At 29.9% G+C, this 21,633-nt stretch overlaps 2 protein-coding genes across 2 annotated transcripts; both read left to right on the top strand.

Moving 5' to 3' along the window:
• The first annotated feature begins 1,168 nt into the window (after positions 1-1,168).
• On the top strand, positions 1,169-5,852 carry LOC105793234 (telomere repeat-binding factor 4). Its single transcript, XM_012622175.2, has 6 exons — positions 1,169-1,469; positions 1,546-1,715; positions 2,319-2,406; positions 3,207-3,290; positions 4,414-4,690; positions 5,640-5,852. The coding sequence occupies exons 1-6, from the start codon at positions 1,320-1,322 to the stop codon at positions 5,669-5,671; spliced, it is 801 nt and encodes a 266-aa protein (XP_012477629.1). The 5' UTR covers positions 1,169-1,319; the 3' UTR covers positions 5,672-5,852.
• Positions 5,853-14,156: 8,304 nt separating this feature from the next.
• On the top strand, positions 14,157-20,623 carry LOC105793287 (diacylglycerol O-acyltransferase 1). The gene is made up of 16 exons (XM_012622231.2): positions 14,157-14,878; positions 15,097-15,177; positions 15,265-15,338; positions 15,477-15,552; positions 15,767-15,834; positions 16,435-16,558; positions 17,119-17,196; positions 17,452-17,553; positions 17,668-17,804; positions 18,281-18,362; positions 18,486-18,506; positions 18,977-19,039; positions 19,145-19,192; positions 19,346-19,408; positions 19,542-19,595; positions 20,195-20,623. The coding sequence occupies exons 1-16, from the start codon at positions 14,546-14,548 to the stop codon at positions 20,297-20,299; spliced, it is 1,509 nt and encodes a 502-aa protein (XP_012477685.1). The 5' UTR covers positions 14,157-14,545; the 3' UTR covers positions 20,300-20,623.
• Positions 20,624-21,633: the final 1,010 nt, after the last annotated feature.

The raw sequence follows: 21,633 nt of genomic DNA, 5'->3' as shown, positions 1-21,633 counted from the left end.
TTTTGCCCTTGCCCACTCATATTTGTAAATGATCAACTCAAGTCTATTTTAGGTTCACCAATATTAATTTTTAGGGTTTTTTTTAATATTTATATTATAGTATTATATAGTATTATTGATTTACTTTTTATGTGTTATAAATTACATTATATATATAATAACCTAATATGATATTAGATTATGATGCACTCATAATGTGGGTAAAAATAATGTAACAAATTAATATATATATATATATATATATATATATATATATATAAACCAAAATGGGATTAGTTGAAATAGTAAATTTGTGATAGTGAAAATTATAATGATTTGGATTCAAATATCATGATTCTCGTTATAAGTATGTATTTTCTAGATTTATCAAAATGTAAAAATATATTAATACCCTCAACTTAATATTTGTTCATTTGTAAAGGGAATGGACTCTTGATAATTTCACAACCAAGTCTGGACTTGGTTGTTGGATGACACCAACTTAGTCAAATGTTTTATTTATAGTATGGATATTACATACTTAGATAATTAGTCAGACTCGGCTTGAGCCTAACTCATATTTTAAACGTGCCATCTCTATGTTCATATTATTTTTTAAGCTTAATATTTTTGTCCAAACTGTCTCAAATTTCAAGCTAACTTTTGGGTTTGGACAAGTAGCTCCAAGGACAGGTAGGGATGAGTAAGAAAAACCGAAAAATCAATAATTGACCTGAATCAAGGTATTTGAACGATTTATAAAATGCAAGTTCAAAAGTCACGATTAATTGAAACCAAACTAAATTATATTTTTATTTAATATATTATTAATTTTATATTTTATGATATGAAAATAAACATTTTATATTTAAAATAGTGAAAACAATTTAGAAGTTATTGAAAATTATTATTTTTAAAAAATATTAATGAAAAAATTCATAAAAATTTGTCAGACAATATTAAAAAAATTATAAAATAATGCTCATTTTATCAAAATAAATCTAAAAAATTAAAACAAAAAATTAACCAACTCAACATAATCCAGTCAGCAAAAAAGGCAAAAGTCCACTCAGAAGCCACAAAAACAAAACGGTGCCGTATAAGTAACAAGAAAAGAGAGGCAAATTTTTGTCTTTTGTAAACCGCCACGTGACCCGAGAGCATTCAAACTATTTCAAAAGCTGAAACGTCACCGTCGTTATAGAAAAGAAAAGAAAAACCAATAACAAAAATAATAATTAAAAAAAACCTTTGCTGCCGAGTGGCGCTCACTGGCGGCAGTAGCGGCGGCTGCCGGAAGCAAAAAAATCGTGTAGCTCATCGTCGTATGTGATTGTGAGATGGGGAATCCAAAGCAGAAGTGGACGGCGGAGGAAGAAGAAGCATTAAGGGCGGGAGTGGCCAAATACGGCAAAGGGAATTGGAAATTAATTCAAAGAGACCCTGAGTTAAGCCCTTTCCTCTTTGCTCGCTCCAACATTGATCTCAAGGTTCCTTTTCCCTCTCTAGTATTTTTATTTATTTTTTTAATTTTTATTTATTTTTCGTCGATTCTGAAAAAAATAGGACAAGTGGCGGAACTTGAGTGGTGGTCCCGGCGGCCATGGTTCACGGGAAAAATCAAGGGCGTCGAAGCCCAAGCCGAGCTCCGACGGTTCGCAGGGCGCTGTTGTTGTTAAGCAAACTGCATTGCCTAAACCACTTGTTGATGATTCTTCGAAAAGCTTTGCTCCAAAGTATGTAACTTTTCTCTTTTTTTTTTTAAAACCCCTAAAATGAATCTATTTGGTCAATTTGTTCTAATATGTTGACAGTTCTGTACTTGAATGAAGTTTTAGATTTAATCTCTGCACTTAGAAAAGTTAATTTCGAGTTAAAAATCTCAGTCTATTTAGTGATAGTGTTATTATTTTTCGATAAAATTTGTAATCAATATACTCATGCAATAAATCATTATGAATTCAGTAAGCAATTGACAAATGATACTAATTGCGGCAACGATTGGACTAGAATTTTTAAACTGAAAAAGTAATAATGTTCACAATATTTGGGAACAAATCACAATGCTTTATGGTTAATTGATGCATAGGGTTTAGCACAACTAAGAAATGAGAGTTAATTTGAGGGTTTTTCTTGATTGTGGCAGTGAATTTCTTGGAATAGAACTCATTTAGTTTAATTTATCAAGAAGAAAAGGTTTCTTTTTCGTCTAATACAACATAAAGGGGTCTAGCCAGCTGTTTATTTTAAAGATGTTTTGATGGTTTAGTGCTCTGTTGCTCTCTTTGTGATGAGCGTTTTGTTGTACTGTGATGTTTGACATAATTACATGAGTGTAGCCGGTACAATGAAATGATTATTGAAGCCATATCAGCGTTGAAAGAGCCAAACGGATCAGATAACAGAGCGATTGTCGGCTACATTGAGGTAGGGTTTAATTTTCTTTTTTGTCACCATTTAATTTTTTTTTTGTATCCTTCATGTCCGTTTTACAGTCCATGTTTGGGGTTCGTGGCTGCCCCTCTTAACAATGTCATCTCCAAGTTTCAAACTTGCGTTCTCTCTTTGGGAGTGTAATGTGCCTTACCATTTCATGAATATTTATTTATTTTACATGTTGAATGGTAGCTGTTTGATTAGGAAAAGAACCATTTTTTCTTATTTCATTCATGCCAAAAGTATATATGTGAAAAGGGAAGACTTGATTTGTGCTTCTACATTTTGTATATGTCCAGATCAGTTTCTAGATATTGTTTCTAATCATCATCATGGTTGAACTTAATTTTGAATGAACCATACATCTTGTTATTGATGATAAGACTGAACTTGAGAAACTATACATCTCGTTATTGGTTTAAAGTTGTGTGTGATCAATGACTGAACTCAGAATTTTCTCTGGCTAACTACAACCTCCATTAAGCTCCTTGCCTCATATAAATTCTGATTAAGACGCATGGAAATATAATCGATGGTTAACTTTGAATGCTTAGATGTGCTATTCAAAGTTGCTAATGCTATATGATTTTTATGTCCATCTATCTCAACATCATAGCCTAGTTTATCATTAGTTATGAGCTTACATTATCAAAATCGTGAGTACGTTATTTCCTTAATATAATACCAAATGCATGTTAACCTTGAAAACTTAGACATGGTATTCAAAGTCACTTATGCTTGACAATTTCTAGTATCTCATGAGTATGATATTTCCTTAATAAATTACGCAGCAAAGGCAAGAGGTACCTCAAAGTTTTAAGAAGCAGTTATGTTCAAGGTTGAAAAGGCTGGTTGCTATAGAAAAACTAGAAAAGGTAAATCATAAATGGTTTTATCCTTCTTTTTATCAATTGCCATTTACTAGTATTATTCCTACTTAAAGGGTCACATATTGTGGAGCTGACTTTGGGTTTCTTTGGTGTTCCATGGTCATGGCACTTCTATATTAAGATCAAAAGTAATCTATTGATATGAGTTCTGGGCAAGAGGCTGAATGACCTTTAATATGTTTTTTTTTATTCATTGGAATGAAGGAAAATACAACTAGACTTGAATTTCTGATATAACTTTTTTCTAAACACATAAATGTACTTATTCTCTGTCAATGTGATTTTTATTAGTAGAACTGCTTCTGATAGATTCCTTCAATCGAGTAGAACCGCTTAGAGCTTTCCTTGAATCTCTTTGTTGCCTTATAACAGCAAACTTTTATGTTTTAGAATTAACCCAGTCATTTAGATGATCCAATCACTCCTAACCCTGTATTTGACATATCATTCTCGGGATCAACATAAAGGAACTTAGGGATGTCTATAACACTTATGGTATGCTTATTGTTCAAAATTTTTCCCCACTTCAAGGAACTTCAGAATCATTGGTCATGGAAGTTGAACTAAAATAAGATTGACAATACTTGTGCTTAGAAAAGGAAACATTAGGTCCGATTATGGTTTTATTCCCTCTACTATGTAGAAATTTGAGGAAGACATGTAAATTTATTATCGGTTGAATCTGGCTGACTGGATTTTCACATGACCTTAACTGTGTGCCCGAATAGTAGTTAAAAAAAATCCATATCATCACTTTAGTAGTAGCAGTTAAAAAATGTTATCAATTTGAACCTACTAATAACATTATAAAAGTATAGGAACCAAATTATGCTAAATTAAGGTATAATGACTAAATCCCAAAGTTTAGCATAGTAAAGGGGCTAAAACCATAATTAGGTATTTTCTTTACAATGAGTAAAAGCAACTTTAGTCAAAAGTTAATCCAATCATTGTAGGCATTCTTTGAATCAAGAAGAAACATATCTAAGTTGTGTAAATACCGATAAGATATATATTTTTCTGAGAATAAAATTGTGTTCACAGTTTGTTTTGTTAGCTTAAACCCTATATATGGAATTTGTTTTGCTTTATCTTTGTAATAATGCAGGTGCAAAATCGGTACAAGATACGAAAAGATGAGACATTCGGGATGAAGACGGCAAGCCCAAAACAAAAAGGCACGAAGCTTAAGCAGTCGCAAAATCCTGGTCATAAAACTTGCGATGCAGTTGAAGAAGCTTCAATGACTGCTGCCTATCTTATTGCTGAAGCAGAAAATAAGTCATTTGTTGCAGCTGAAGCAGTTAAAGAGGCAGAACGAGTCTCGAAAATGGCTGAAGATGCAGATTCACTACTACAGTTGGCCAAAGAGATTTTTGAAACATGTAATGTTTCTGCGACTCTTCATTTTTTTTCAAGTTCTCGTGTTTGATACCATGCATGATCCATATATGGACATATACATATGAGGATATCACTCTTCAAACACCCTTAGGATTCATAGAAAATGTACTAGAAAAAATAAGTGTAGACCTATCAATTTTGACTGGAACCAAGTGAAACCTGAGCTCGATTCAACCCAATTTGATCATAAATTGTCACTAACTTGAATCCTCCCAACCTGAACTTGAAACTGACCTAAACCCGAAATGATACCACCCCAAAAACTCGAGCATTAAACTGACTGTGTTGAACCCAAAATTATCTGTAAGTGTCCAAAACCAAAATGACCAAAACAGTTAAAATAATTTATATTTGCTTGATCCAAAACCAACTCAATTCATCCAATTAATGGTAAAAGTACCATGGAGAGCCCTTTTTATTCAAAAAAAAAAAAGAAGGTAAATTAGTCCTTGTCCGTTAGATCAAATAGTAAACTTATCCTTGTTAAAATTTTCATTGATTTTTCTTGTTAAAAATTAGCGTGGCTGATAGAATAATCAAACAGTTATACATAGCGTGCTACATGTACCTTATGCAGATGTACAAAGACCACTTTTTAACAATAGAAAGGAATAAAATTTTTAACAGAAAAATTTGTTTGCTCTTTAATTTAACTTGCAAGGATTAATTTCCCAATTTTTTAATAGAGAAGACAAAATAAACTTAAACTCAAAATACAAAGGCTTTCATGATATTTTTACCCCAATTTACAGATCTAATAAAGTTCTTGTTGAACACATTCTTGTACTCAACACTCACATTTGAAGGTCAAATAAACTTCATGATGAGCACATACTCGGATTTAGCACTTTCAGCTTATACTTTTGTTTCTTTTTAGGCATTATGCTTCCATTCTTATGAATTTTGCATCTTTTCATTTGGATTTTGCAGGTTCTCAAGGTGAAATTGTGCTGGTAGCATAATAGGACATGATAGAGATGATGACCCCTCCCCCCTTCAATTAGAATATGTATATAATGTTTTCTCTTGTTTTTCTCCAGATTTTAACTTTGACTAATTTGTATGACTGATAAACTCGACTATTTTGAATATTTATTAATTTAAAATCATTTCTGAAATATTTATAAAGTACAAAGTTATGAATGAGTTAAAATTTATATAATATTTTAGATATAATTATTGAAAAAATCATGGTCAGAATCGAATCTACCAATAGAATTAGTTGAACTGAATATTGGTGTACTAATCAATTCAACTAATATCATAAAATTGGAAAATGGTTGAACTGACAAAAATCGATTGAATTAGATTTAAATTAGTTTAAATAATTAATTTTGTTATAATTTTTATAAAAGCTTATTATATCATTTATTATCTGAGTTTGACATTTTTTAATTTAGTGCATATGTTGTTTTTGGTTTAATATAGCAATGTATTTGGCAATTGATTGATATTTGAGTTAATGGTGTTAATTAATTTAAGTTTTTTGGGTTGAAATAATGAAAATTTGTAATTAATTAATAGTATTAATAATTGACTTTCATTAAATCTTAAAATTAAAATTAAAATCAAAATCAAACCAATCTTAAAAGTAAGATAAAATCACAAACATTTTATTTAACAAATTAAATACAAAATTAAATAAATCTACAATAACATTATTTATTCTGTTACAATTGAGAATTCAAACTTAATAACGCTAACAATTAACTTTCATTAAATCAACCCTAAAACTTGAATTAAACTCTAAAAGGTAAACATTGTTACCTTTGGATACTAAATTGTATAAATTTTCTTAAATATGAGTATCATGTTTGATCAAAAAGTAATACAAGTATCATATTAAAAAAAATGTCAAATTCAGGTATCAAATAATATGATAGCCTTTATAAAATTATATTTACATCAAGGCTTTCGAAATTGAATCGGTGGTTGAATTAGCCAGACCACTGGTTTCTCGATTTGATCAGTTTCATTAATAATAATTAAAAAATTATTAAAATATTAAAAATTCAGTTCAACCGGTTTAATACTTTTCTTCGAACTAGTACTCGATTGGTTCCAAGTTCAACTAGTCAGACCAGCTAGTTCGATTGGGTTCAAACAACTTGATTTATGTTTCTATTATTTGTGTTTATTAATTTTTAATGATTTTTAATGATTTTATTTTACAACAATTCAACCAACAATGTAATAGTTGAATTGAAAATTGATAATCAGTAAATTTCATCATTGATTTGGCAGTTCAATCATTAAAAAAAATGGGTTAGATCATTATTTGGAGCTTCAATTTGGTAATTTTTTTTATATTAGGTCTGAACTTTTTTCTCGTTCAAGTTAAGTCATGAACTTAACAATTGTTCCAATATCGAGACTTGAATTTGGTAACTTTTCCCACATTGAGGCCTAAACTTTTTTTTATCCAAGTTAAGCTCTGAACTCGACAATTGTTCTTATATTGGAGCGGAACTTTGAGGGTTTTTAAGGATTAACTTAGACAAAATAAATTTCAAGTTCTAATATGAGAACATTTGCCAACTTCATGACCTAACTCAGACAAAAAAAAATATTTAAGCTCTAATGTGGGAACAATTATCAATTTCAAGACCTAACTTAGATAAAAAAAAATTAAACATCAATATAAAAAAATTTATTAAGTTTAAACCTAAAATATGATTTAACCAAAAAAAAAAGTCCCACCATCCGAATGTATTGTCACCTATCTGAAGTTATGGTGGATTGCATTTTCTTTACATAGGTGGGTCCTTTCTTTGCCTTTTGTTGAATGGGACAGCTTTAATTATCCCAACAATTAGGGATTTAGGGCCAATTGATTTGACAGTGCTAAAATTATTAAATTGGTCAAAAAGATTTAGGGTTTAAAGTGTCTTGCGAAAGTAAGAGTAAAGGTAAGGGGCTTAGCCAAGAGTGCATTATTTAACTTTAGATCTTTAAGAACAAAAGTAATTATATTTGGCATCTCAAAAATTTAAAATTTTATTTTGGGTCGTTTAATATTAAATTCTTGTCATCACTTGTATATTGATTTTTTTTGGGTCCCTTATAATCCAAGTGTTTAGGAATAAGATGTTGTCTATCGAGTCATGGAGGAGTTTTAACGTGTGTATTTTTTGTGATTAGAGTATATATGGGCATAGTTAATGAGGCCAAGCAATGGTTTTAGCCCCAAAAATGGTAAAATTATTTTGTAACCTATTTAAAATTTAAAAAGTTACAAGTTAAAGTAACGATAAATTTACAATTTGACCTTCGAAAATTTATGATTCATCTCTGAATTCTATAATTCAATTTCCTAGTTTCATCCCTGATTATCTTGTTAAAAGATCTCCATGTAAGTTCGGATGTGATTTACAAGGGCCAATTAAGTAACATTTTTCTTTCTTTCGTATCAAGCAAAGCGAATGTGGTAAAAACTGTCCAATTAGACAAAAAAAATTTGATAATTTTATGGATTTTATTAGTGTTAGATTAGATCCAAAAATTATTTCGAGGTTTCCAAGTATGCTTTTTCTTGATTTTAATCATTATATTTGTATGCTTCAAGAGAATATTAGAGAGGGCAATGGGAACTTTTTACCTAATGGTAAAATTTTCCTTAAAAGGTAAAAAAAATGGCGAGGATAACTAAAAAGATAGTAACGTATTCAATTCTTTTCATAAATTATTGATATAATAGTGTAAATAAAGGCCAATTTTCAAGTTAATCATTCAATTATGCGAAAGTTTTACTTTTATCACCAAATTATGAAACGTTATGATTTCGTCACCTGTTAAATGGATAGAGGAAAGATAATGTATTCTTTTTAAGTTCATATAATAATAAATTTAACCTTCAACATTTACATATTATGTCAAATTGGTCATAATTCTAAAAATTAACCTTAATCGTTTACATATTGTTTCAATTTGATCTTAATTCTAAATAATATATATATAACTCAAAATTTCAAAATTTATGATAAATTAAAGTTGCATAAAAATTATTAAAATTATAAAAATGGTAAATTGCACTAGTGATCACCCAACTATTAGTATTTTTTTTATCACCAACTATGAAAAGTTACAAAATGGTCACTCAACTGCTAGTAAATTTCTTTTTTATCACCCAACTAAGGAAAATTACAAAATGGCCACCCAACTATTCAATTTTGTCATTTTTCATTACCGGGATAAGGTAGTAGCTTTTAGAATTGGCATAATAACAAGTTTAACCCTCAACATTTATAAACATGTCAATTTAGTCTTGATTCTAAAAAAAAAATTAAACTTCAACATTTACACATTGTGTAATTTTATTTTATTTTTGCAATTTTACTTTTCTTTATGACATCGAAGGTTAATTTTAAAAGAATGAGAAAAAAATGAAAATTATTATCTTAGATTTTTTGGTGTTTCTATTTCTTGTATATTTTCAATCAAATTTAGTTGATAAATTCGTTTTTTTTAGCTTTTTAAGGGAAAGGGTTACAAAGAAGAGTAAAACTGCAAAAAGACCAAATTACACAAAGTGTAAATGTTGAATATTATATTTTTTAGAATCAAGACTGAATTGACACAATGTATAAATGGTGAGGGTTAAAGTTGCTATTATGCCAATTTTAAAATTTGTCATCGTTAGCCTTCTGTGACCAAAAAAAAGAAAATTACTAATAATTAAATAATTTTTTTAAATAAGTTTATTACATACTATGTCAATATTTTCATAATTTTAATTATGGGTTAAATTTTCAAATAAATTATAAGTTTTATCATGTAAAAAAATTGGCCATATTGTATTTTTACTAGAATTCATTTTATCTCTATTGTTGTATTTAAATCCAAATATTTATCTCATCCTTGACATTAATATTCCCACTACAATACTTAATCTTACAACAACCACGGTTTTCAATATCGTTGGAACTAATTTCATCACTCATCCTAGTAGATCCTTAATTTTATTTTGAGTTTAAATCTCACCATATTCAGGTTCTCTTGAAGGGGGTTGACTCCTTCAAGAGAAGTTTTTAAAGTGTTATTCGTTGGACAGTTGACCGAATCCCCAACAATGTCAGGTACTATCCTTTGGTAGAGGCTTTTGTCTCTCATACTTTGTCGAGAGCCAACATGCCTTGAGCGGCTACCCGATGGGCTTGGTTCACAGAGTCGAGGGTGTCTTGATTGGTGGACCTACAAAACTCAAGAGAGATGCTAGTATTGTACATGAGAATAATTATGAAATTATCTTAGAGCAAGGGAACTCAAACCACCAACCTATGATATATAGACCACTTACCTATAACCATGGTACCACTTGGGCTAAGTAATGGTGTCTTGATTATAGGTAAATGGTCTTATATGCTTCAAGTTGGTGGTTTGAAACCTCGCACATTTTATTACATGCCCTATATTGATACCTCTCTTTTGAGTCTTGTAACCGTTTATTAGATGCCAGCCCTTAATAAAATAAGGGAGGCAAAACCTCTATCAATCTAATAAATTGTCCGATAAATAACATTTTGAATTTTTTTTAGAAAGAGTTGACGTTACTCATAGATTTTTTTTTTGAATATACTTTAATTTTACTGAACTTTATATTAATTTTGACTCAAATTATAGTTATTCAAATACGTTATTGGAAAAAAATTAAATGAAATATTTATGTCCTTATGGATTATTAGAAGAAGAATATCATCCTATAGAAAGAGAATATTCTGACAAATTATGCCTAGAAACATCACTTTAATTTTATTTTACTTATTGAAACTGTAAGCAAATCATTGCTATTAAATCTGAATCATTCGGCAAAAGCTGCTGGCAACCTATACTTTGAAAAGATTGGGACCGAAATTAATGACGTCATTTCTTTTGTTGTTTTCCTTTTATTATATATATATTTAGTGAGGTGAGGAGATTATACATAAATTTTGATTTAAAGTGTAATTATATATATATATATATGAAATTTTATTTTATTTAATTATATATATTTAAATAAATAAATACATTAAATTATTTTATATTAGATGAATATAATTATTTGTATTTGTAATATATAGACATAAATGATGTTATATCAATAATTGTGTTAATAATTTTTAGAATTAAATCAAATTAAAAATTCATGTATAAAATTACATAAAATCAAAATTTAAATATAAAATTATATATTAGACTAAAATTGTGTGTAATTTAAGATTTATTCCTTCAAATATAAATTTGCTCTTTTTTTATAAATTACGTTACTCAATTATTAATAAATTTATTTTTTATTATCTAAACTACAGAAAGGTACAAAATTGCTTATTTATCAATCAATCATGGTGGCATAAAACTTTAAGAAGAAGCACAAAATTCCAAATTCAGATGCCACACAATATATCAAGTGGGAGTTTGAAACATAACCAAAACCACTAATGAATAAAGTAATGTTTACACTTTTATTAATTTAATCTTAATTTTTTAGTTAATTTAATAATAACTTTTAAGGAGTTAATTTACTTTTTAACGAAAATACTATTTTTAATCAAGTTGGAGTGACATTCCATAAACAGTTTATGTTTATTTAATATTGATATAATAATATTTGTCTAACATATCATGTCAAAAAATAATTTAAAATTACAAAATATTTAAAGAAATCTAAAAAATATAAAATTAAAGATTAAATTTATCATTAAATTTAAAACAATTGTTAAACGTAATTACTAGATATTAAAGAATCTTGGAGAAAAAAGAATGCAGAAAGAGATAAGATAGGAATAAAAGAATGAAATAAAGAGAACAAAGGCTTTCCTTCCAACTAAAGAAAAGGCAAATCGAAATTGCGCATTAAGTAACACGTATTGTCCCTTTGACTTTCCCATCACACAAAACCAACACGCATTGCACCACCTCTTTATTTCTCTGTACGCACAACGCGAGACGACAAAAACAATCTTAAAAATTGTACTTATACAAGGAATTAAGTAAATTTATTATTATAGAGGTTTATTTTTTATTTAAAAAATAAGTAAATTAATTTATGTATATTAGATTTAAGAGAAAATTGGTTATTTTCTGTTGTTTTTTAATTCATTTCTACTGTTAGAGACTTAATAATCAGATGTGTACCTCATTCTAATGTACATTGATTAGTTTTTAACAGTAGAAATAGATGAAATTTTTAACAAAATGACCGGTTTGCTATTTGATCTAATGTACAGAAACTAATTTTCTTATTTTTTAGCAAAGGTAGCAAGATGTAATCCAACTTCTAGTACAAAGGTCTTCATGGTACTTTTACCTAGTAAATATAATACATGTGTAATAGAATTAAGGTTTTCAGAACCGGATCGATAATCCAATTGATTAATCCACCGATTTCCGATTCAACCGATTCTAAAAACAATAAATGAAATATACAAGTGTTTTTTTTTTTTTGGGTACATATACAAATGAGGGAGGGAAATAATAACTAGAGAGTTTGAACTCTAGTATTTGAGATGCAAACGAGGGTTTAATACTACACAAACAGTGGAAAGTTTTTATTCTATAAGTAGGGTTGAGATTTTGTAATATGTCTTATTTATTTTTTCAATAGAACTAAATGACACATGACTTGGGAGTTAAAATTTTCATATATATGAATAAAATATATGAAAATTATTTTAAATATATAAAAGATTATTAGAATTATAGTTATAGTTATAATGAGATTTAAATTAGAATTAATTTTGGATTAAAACTCTTGTTATTTATATTGTTAGCAAAAGTCGAGACATGGAAGGAAACTGGCTTCCTTAAATTGGGAAAATCATGTTTTAGACCCTTAAAGTTTTTAAAATTACAAGTTAATAATGATAAAATTATAATTAAACCCTAAAATAATAAAAATTTGATCTAGTTCTTCTAAAACTATAAAGGCATAAACCAATATGAAGATGGAAATATATTTTAACTTCTCTTAAAGATATATACCTTAATCTCGAGCTCTTAAAAAAGTTTTCTACCTTCGCATGTGGATTCAGATCTCATTATGCACAATTATCATGAATATATTAATTTAATTTAATTTTATAATTACTATGATTATAAAATTTAATATCAAGTTGAAACGCTTAACAAAGACATTTGACCTTTCGACAGCTTTTATTGTATGAAAAAAGGAAGCAATAACAACAAATAAAATATATAATAAAGTTCTTTAAAAGGATTTTCATTTCCCATAATTATATTTTAAATGTAAAATTTATCTCAAAGTGTTTTTTAATTCCTTTTCCAATTTTTATTTATTTATTTTGGTTTGGCAACTTGACCTTACTTGCTAATTACGTAGTACATTATATTGACCTTGTGTTGGTCTTATATCGTAATCATGAAAATTAAATGGACAATATTTTATCATTAAATGCATAATTTAAAATTGCCATATGAAAAGTTTAAATAAATATCTAAAATATGAGTTAATTCCATCGTATATCCCAAATTATAACATTCATTAAAATTGGATCTTAAAATTTAAAACATTTTAATTATATTTTTCTAATTGTGAAGATTATATCAACAAAATCTTTCCATTACTAAAATCGTTAAATAATAAATCAAATATTATATTGCATAATTTAAAAACAAAAAGTCAAAGAAAACTAAATATTCTAAAGATTTTTGAAGCTTTTACCAAAGCCTTATTATTCATTTTCTTTTTCGATTCTACTTTATTTTTAGTTTTAATTTTTACAATTCTTATACAATATTTAATATATCATTTAACAATTTTATAATTAAAAATTTTGATTGATATAATATTGATAATTTAAGATATAATTATAATGCTTTAAAATACGAGGGTAAATTTAAAATGATAATAATAGTTTGAGAATATATAGTCAAATAACTAGAAAATGTTTACTTATATATAATGGTTCTTAATCACACGCATCAGTATTATCCATCTTCTAGTGGAAATGCCTAAATGTTCAATTTAGGCAATGCTAGTAATTATGTTATCTATCCGGCACCATTCATTTTATGGTATCTTATTAATTATATTATTTAAATAAAATTATTCTCTTAATTAGAATATTTGTGAATATGTTATTTTTATAATATTTGGATTTAAATTACTTTTTTATGCTTGTTTTATAATAATATGAAAATTTTTGTTCACATTGGATAGCAAATTTACAATTTTTCAAAAATTAAATTATAAAATTTTTATTTTTAGGAGATTATAATTGATTTTAAATTTTAAAAATAAAATATAATTTTATTAATAAATTAATTTAAAATCTTACTATTCTAAAGAAAGACAACATGAGTAAAGTTTAAAAAATTATAATTTTTAAAAATCTTTAACCATATCGAGCTTGGACAGATAACCCGAGTTAAAAAAGCAAAAGGCTAAGTTCCTTTTACCACCCCTATTTTGCAACGTTATCCATCGTCAAACAAACAGGGAAGTATGGAGCAAAGTTCTAGAGGGACCAAAGCGGCTAATTTTGACGATTATGATTCAAAATCCCGCCCCTATCACAACACCGCTTTTACGTCATTTTTTGTATTTTGAACTTTATATATAAATATTTAAAATTTTATAGTTTATTCGAGTTTATATTTTGACACCAAAAACCGTTTCAACTTTCCACTCATTCATCGCCACTTCGCGTGATTTCGCTTTTGCCTCTGTGTATTCGCTTTTTTATTTTTAAAAATATTTTAAAATTTTATTTTATTTGCATGAATGAATTACTTATTTATGTTTAAGTTTTTGATTTTATTCTAATTCGTTAAACGTTTATTCCTTTCTAGAATTCTCTTTCTCTGTTTTTGTGTTTGTGTGTGTGTGTGTGTTTTGAATGGCGATGTTTGAGTCACCGGAGATTTCAGGGAGTAGTACGGCGACGGTGATCGGTACCTCACGTAGCGAGTCAGATCTTAATCATTTTGCGCCCCGTCGTCGAGCCGTGAATAACGCCGTCGATGCAGGGACTAGAGTTGTGGAGCGTAACAATTCCGGTAATGGCGAGACAGTGGACGCTAGGGATCGAATGGAATCGGCTAATTTCTCGAGGGAAAACGTGAATGAGAATCCGACTAATTCAGATACGAGGTTCACGTATCGGCCTTCTGTTCCTGCTCATTGGAGGATCAAAGAAAGCCCTCTCAGCTCTGACAATATCTTCCAACAGGTTATGTCTACACGTGTTTTTTCATTTCAGATGTTCTTCATCCCGCTCTGTGTTGGATTTTTTTTTAAATATTATTTTCTTTTATGTTGGTTGTGGTAGTTTAGGTTTTTTACCGTTTATGACGAGCTTAATAGCTAAAAGAAACAGAAAATGCTTGAGTTGTGTTGAATTTAGCATTTCTAGCTCTGATTACCGATCTTTCTTTGCAACATGAGCAGAGTCATGCAGGCCTGTTTAACCTATGTGTTGTAGTGCTTGTTGCTGTAAACAGCCGGCTTATTATTGAGAACCTGATGAAGGTTTGTATCTTAATTTTAGTGCCCTTGGTGGTTGGTTATGAACTTGTGATTATCGGATTAAAGTCTTGCTGTTGATAAATGCTGCAGTACGGGTGGTTGATCAGATCTGGCTTTTGGTTTAGTTCGAGATCATTGAGGGATTGGCCTCTTTTTATGTGCTGGTAATGCTTCCTTAATCTAATCCTAATTTTAGATTTTCTAAGAATAGGTTAGGGCTAGGCTGGCCTTTTTGGATTACCATTTTCATGTTTGTTATCATCATTTAACTTATTATCCCTATCTGCTGGTTCACATTGCAGTCTTTCTCTCCCAATATTCCCAATCGCGGCCTTTGTAGTTGAAAAGTTGTTGCAACAGAATCAAATATCTGAACGAGTAAGTGTTTCAACAGTAGTTTGCACCTATTGCTTTTGTTATTTCTGTACTTGAAATTTTAATTGAAATGAAGCGGCAATTAAGAAATTTCTTTGCTTTTTAATTATGTTTGGCTTCAGACATTAATGAAGTGTACTTATTCTTCTTAGAGAACAAAACAAAACTATGTCTTTTGAAGTTGCAAAAAGGTTGACTGCTAATTTCTATATTGCAGACTCTTATTTTACTTCATATACTGATTAGCACGCTTGCAGTTCTATATCCAGTTGTTGTTATTCTCAGGTGAACTTTTTTCCACCTTTAAAAGTTGTCAGTTGATTTTCTTTTTCTTCCAAGTATGTGGTTATCTGTTGATAATCTACTTAGCATTCAAAGATGTTACGATTGTCAAATTTTCCAATACTAGGATATATATATGATATGTGTCCGAAAGGAGTATGTGTCAACATTGTATACTCATTTCTTAAAAGAAAATGCACATATTTATAGGATCATATCTTCATGATCATGTCTGAATATATGTCAGACACAAGTGTCAGCCACATATACTTTGGCGAAAACGAGGAGTCTAGGTACATAGATACCCACTTATGTAAATTTGCATTAGATGAATGCCAGAAAAGCTCTTTTAAGGAATTTTAAGTCCTTTTCTTCAATCATCACTAAACAATTTACCTGTTCTTCTTGGAGGTGGCTTGAGATTGGCAACTTTGCCAAAGTCTGTTTCCTGTCTGCTTCATTCTTTTCTGTTTAAACTTTTGTTTTTGAGGTCTTCTAGTTGTCTTGTGCCTCATTTAGTTTTCACATGTTATTTAAAAATAAAATATGAAAGGGTAGTTGTTGAACAGTCTAAATTGACTGGACTTACTCTGAACTGTGCAGGTGTGATTCTGCATTCTTATCAGGCATTGCATTGATGCTATTTGCTTGCATTGTCTGGTTAAAATTGGTATCCTATGCTCATACTAACAGTGATATGAGATCAGTTGCGAAGTCGACTGAAAAGGTAGGCTGATTTCTGGTAGTAGCATGTAGCTCTATTTATGCTTCCCTGCAGTTCCTCTTTCTCTCTTTTTACAGTTGAACCACATGTGAAATTAACAATTTCTTCATTGCTTTTGGGGTTTGTTTGGGAATTGAGAAATATGGTCCGGAGAAAAAGAAGTTGATCATAAATGCTTCTTGCTTCACATCACAAATCTTGTTAAAATGTTGGGTACATTTTAATTTGCATTAGAATCAGAAGGGAAATGCAGAGAGGTTTTTTCTAATAGCTGTTCACCAATTTCATTTTTCAACCCAAGACAACTGGATAGCCAACCCATATAGGGAATTGGGTAGCCAACTGGTCTTCAGGAGGGGATACAAACACATTTTGATCTGGGGCAGAGCTTTCCTTTCATTACTTATTTCACAAGCTGCATTTGCACCCCCCCTCACCCCCCCACACCTCCGAGTCAAAGGGAGAGCTTCCACATGTCTATCTCTATCTTGTTTCCAATTTTATCAGTGTTATTTTCTCTACTTAATTATTATTGGTTATTCAAATGATGTTGTTGCTGTTAGGGAAGTGAAGGCTGCATGTACAATGTTAGCTTCAGGAGTCTGGCATACTTCATGGCAGCTCCCACATTATGTTACCAGGTAACAATATTATACTTTTTGCTGCACTGTAGTGCATTTTAGTGCCCAATGCTTAAGCCAGAATCTATTTTTTCTATGTACGTCATTTACCGAAATTGTTATTTTTTTTTTCATTCTAGTTTTGGTATGTTCACCTAGTCTGTGATTATGATTTGTTTTAAATTTGTGTTACTGTTTTCATAATTCTGATTCATATTTGTATTAAACAGCATTATGATTCGTCTATTGTTTTAAATGTTGATGAATTCTGTGCAGACAAGCTATCCTCGTACTGCATCAATTAGAAAAAATTGGGTGGTTCGTCAATTTATCAAGTTAATAATATTTACTGGACTCATGGGTTTCATAATAGAACAGGTGAGTGTCAATTCTTCAATTTCTACTACCGATGTTCATTTTTCTACCTGTTTTTTTTAGTCAGAATTTTTTGTCAAATGTTAAAATATTTTGTCTGTGTTTATAATTCTGCAGTATATCAATCCAATTGTTCAGAACTCTCAGCACCCTTTGAAGGCGAACTTTTTATATGCCATAGAAAGAATTTTGAAGCTTTCAGTTCCAAATACATATGTCTGGCTTTGCATGTTCTACAGCTTCTTTCATCTCTGGTACATATCCAGTTATTGTTTCCGGAAAATACAGACGCTTATCTCTTTTGCTTTTTTACGGAAGTTCTGAAGTATTTCATATTCTGATTAATTGCTGCAAGTGCTTCATTTCTGCTTTTGACTATGTACATGTGAACTAGCTCTTTGCTTGATCATACAACTGACTAACTAGAACAGTATTGAACCACTCTCAAGCACCCACATCTCTTCCGTTAATGATTGTTAGGGGGCTAGGAAATGCCATCTGTCTTTCCTGACCATGGTGCATCTGTTTTCTTTCTTTATCAACTTTTCTAGAATCTGCTCCTCAAGATGGATTGTTAATGCAAAACATTGCTTTTGCTGTTCATGCACTTGCATTAGGTTACATGCACAATAGACCTAGATCAACCTTTTCTGGACACTTAAAAAGCATTGACAGCATGATATTTATATTGCATGCTGCGTTTTACCCTTACTTATAGTTATAAATACAGGTTAAATATACTGGCTGAGCTTCTTCGTTTTGGGGACCGCGAGTTTTATAAAGATTGGTGGAATGCAAAAACTGTTGAGGAGGTAAGTTCTAGAATCTAGAGCTCCTTGAATGCTTTCTTCGGTTACATTGAGGGCAATGATTTGGTGAAATTCATTGAACCTTTTCTGTTCCTTGCATGGGTTTTGATTTATGGCTATCATCAGTATTGGAGAATGTGGAATATGGTACGCTTCATTTTACTCTCTCCTCATTGCCGTTGCATTATAGTGGTGGCCAAAATTCCAATGCTATATTGGAAGATGAATTCGAGTGAATTTTATGTACTATATAAATTGTAACAAGGAAATGCACATGCTATGCACAAATTAGTTTTGAAAATTATTATCTTGTGTTTTAACGCATCACACTAGTTTTGAATTTTAAAGACCTTAAAAATCCAAGTTTCCGAGCACGACCTAAATGTTTTTATGACTTTCTTGTTTCCAACTATAGCATTCAACGTCATTGGGATCTTAATGCATTGTTGAATCCCCGTCTCTGTTTTTGCTCTCCTTAATTTTAATAAAATTTCAGAATAAAATGGCTTCCATTGCATTATATCTACTCTCCAGCTTTCTATATTTTCCCCTTCCCCCGATTCCCATTTCACACTCATAAAGAAAAATATCACTGACTGAATTTTATTTTATTACAGCCTGTTCATAAATGGATGGTTCGCCATATCTATTTGCCATGCTTAAGGAACGGTATACCAAAGGTGAATTCCCCTGTCTGAATGCTTAAGTGATTTAGTTACGATTTTTAACTCTTTAGTGGCAATATAAATAATTTAATTTTTTTTCATTTTTTCCTTGTTATTCAGGGAGTTGCCGTTCTTATCGCCTTCTTGGTTTCTGCTATATTTCATGAGGTATGTTTTTTTGCCAGAGTCTTAATTCTTTTCACTCGCCCTCGGTAGAGAGTTATGTTTCTCGTAATTATTCAACTTTCTTTAATTGCATCACCGTTTTGCCACATTGACTTTTGCTTATATTGCTTTGTAACCATGTTCGATTCATTGCAGCTCTGCATTGCTGTTCCTTGCCACTTATTTAAGTTATGGGCTTTCTTTGGCATCATGTTTCAGGTACTACCAACATTCTCGTTTCTTGTACATGAATATAGCAAAGTGAAGATCAATAATGATCACTTAACAACTAATATCAGGCATTGAGATTTATGAAAACTTCTCTTCTTTTTCTTTTTAAATATTTTATCAGGCTCCCTTGGTCTTGATCACTAGTTATCTTCAAAATAAGTTCCAGAGTTCAATGGTATGTGCGTATTCTTTTTTAAGTTAATTGTATTTCTTTGAACTATGGTGGAGAATTTAAATTGGTCTCGTTTTAATCTAGTCTTTAAAAAATGTATCAATCAGGTTCTTCCGTCAATCTAGCGTAACATATTTAAAATTATTTTACACAATTATATTCATATTGCATGAACAACTTTTATCTAATATCTTAAAAAAGAGTCTCAAATTTCAATGACATTGTCCATATTTCTTAAAAACGTACGATTATGCTAGTTGTTCATGTGATCAGCACCTTTCACGTCAATGGTAAGCTAGGGGTGGCAGTGGCCTTGGCCACCCGAAAGTAGTAGAATTGCTTTAGAGCCCATTTAAAAATTTCAAGAATACAAATTAATAGTGGTAAAATTTTATTTTGCCCCCTGCCAAATATTTATAAATCGCTTCTGGCCCCTCAAAAAGAATTTCGGACTTCCCCCTATTCACATCATACCCTAGGTAGCATGTAATGCGTGGCGGCTAAGTTGACCGAAGGACTTGATTGAAATGATATTATATTTTGAGGATTTAATTAGAACATTCTATTGTTTTTTATTGGTTAAATTATGTGTGTAATGACAGGTGGGAAATATGATATTCTGGTTCATATTCTGCATTCTTGGTCAACCAACGTGCGTACTTTTATATTATCATGATTTGATGAATCGCAAAGGATCAGCAGATTAAAAACAAACTTAAAGGACCATAACAAACATTTCAGTCCCTGATTAGAACATAATTCAGTAGCAGCTGAAGGTTTGGTAAATTTTTTTATTAATTTTGTTGTGCTTTGCTTTTGGATTTTTTTTGTATATTCTTCATTTCATCATTCCGCATGCCGTTCCTCTATGCTGGGAAAATCAAATTCATAAGCAATTTTGGAAGAAAAAAATGCAAAAAAAAAAAAAAAAAAAAAAAAAGAAAGAGAGAAGCATAAAGCACTTGCAAAGTCACAAATGTAATTCCCTTTTTACTTTGTTATATCAGTATTTAGATGATGATTTAGGCTTAGCCTGTTTGTCTTCTGTTCAGTGTTTTTTGTTTTTAAGATTTGTGCCTTAATTTAGTTTTGCAGTTTTAACAATTAGAGGTTTCTTGGTTGGCCGGTTTTCAAATTTTAAAAAAATTCTTTTTGTCAAAATGTTGTCCTAAGTCCAAAAATCCTAAAAATATATTTTTAATATTAATATTACAAAATTAAAAATTTCCATGCGTATCAAATATTTAGTTTTTTTCATTCTATTTTTGGATTTTGGCTGGCTTTTTCCCTGATACGGGCCAAGATTTTTGGCCTCAAAACATAAAAAAGCAATTCAACTGGTTTCTGATTTGCGGTTCAGTTAGGTTTGAATGGGTGTGGGGCGGTGAATTTAGCTTATTTTTTATATCATGTTACAGTATCTAATATTATCGCTACTGTTATTTTTACACTAACCGTAAGTAAACGTCCTGCCTATCCAAACTCACATTTAATCTAATTTCTATTGGTTTTCGTTACAATTGGTTTGATTGATCAAGCGATCTGATTTAAACAACTAAGGTAGAACTAATCATTTTAAGAAGCAGATTTTGATTTTATTTTACATCCATGATGAAAGATGAAAAAAATTGAAGAACCGAAAATTGGTTAAAATCGTAATATTTGAATGATTTTTTCAATACAAATAAAAATAACATGGTTATTGAAAAAATTCAAAAAAAATCTGACCAAACTAAAACACTATCAATGACAATGACCCAACCTTGGCTGGTCCTGTCATTTAAATTTAATCTTATTTAAAGTCAGGGCATCAAAAACTCAATAACAAGAAAAATTGTCTCCTCAATCTCGATGAAAACGAGATTCCATGGTATATTTCAGATTTTAGTTCCTTTACTTTGAAGTTTAAGATTTGATTCTCACCATTAGCTGTTGTCATTAAAGGGCAGTGACAGTGTTTTTCTTTATCCCGATAATGTTTCTAAGATTGCTTACAAAAAAGCATGTAATCACTTTAAATATACACTACTAACAATGTTAT

This window comes from Gossypium raimondii, chromosome 7, assembly GCF_025698545.1.
Source record: "Gossypium raimondii isolate GPD5lz chromosome 7, ASM2569854v1, whole genome shotgun sequence".
Lineage (NCBI taxonomy): Eukaryota > Viridiplantae > Streptophyta > Magnoliopsida > Malvales > Malvaceae > Gossypium > Gossypium raimondii.
Note: the sequence above shows the minus strand (reverse complement) of the source record. Positions and strands in the feature narration are given on the sequence as shown.

Coding starts and splice junctions, on each gene's coding strand:
- LOC105793234 (XM_012622175.2), top strand. CDS start 1,320: ATGGGGAATCCAAAGCAGAAGTGGACGGCGGAGGAAGAAGAAGCATTA. Junction 3,291..4,413: donor CTATAGAAAAACTAGAAAAG/GTAAATCATAAA, acceptor GTAATAATGCAG/GTGCAAAATCGGTACAAGAT. Junction 4,691..5,639: donor CAAAGAGATTTTTGAAACAT/GTAATGTTTCTG, acceptor TGGATTTTGCAG/GTTCTCAAGGTGAAATTGTG.
- LOC105793287 (XM_012622231.2), top strand. CDS start 14,546: ATGGCGATGTTTGAGTCACCGGAGATTTCAGGGAGTAGTACGGCGACG. Junction 14,879..15,096: donor CTGACAATATCTTCCAACAG/GTTATGTCTACA, acceptor CAACATGAGCAG/AGTCATGCAGGCCTGTTTAA. Junction 15,178..15,264: donor TTATTGAGAACCTGATGAAG/GTTTGTATCTTA, acceptor TAAATGCTGCAG/TACGGGTGGTTGATCAGATC.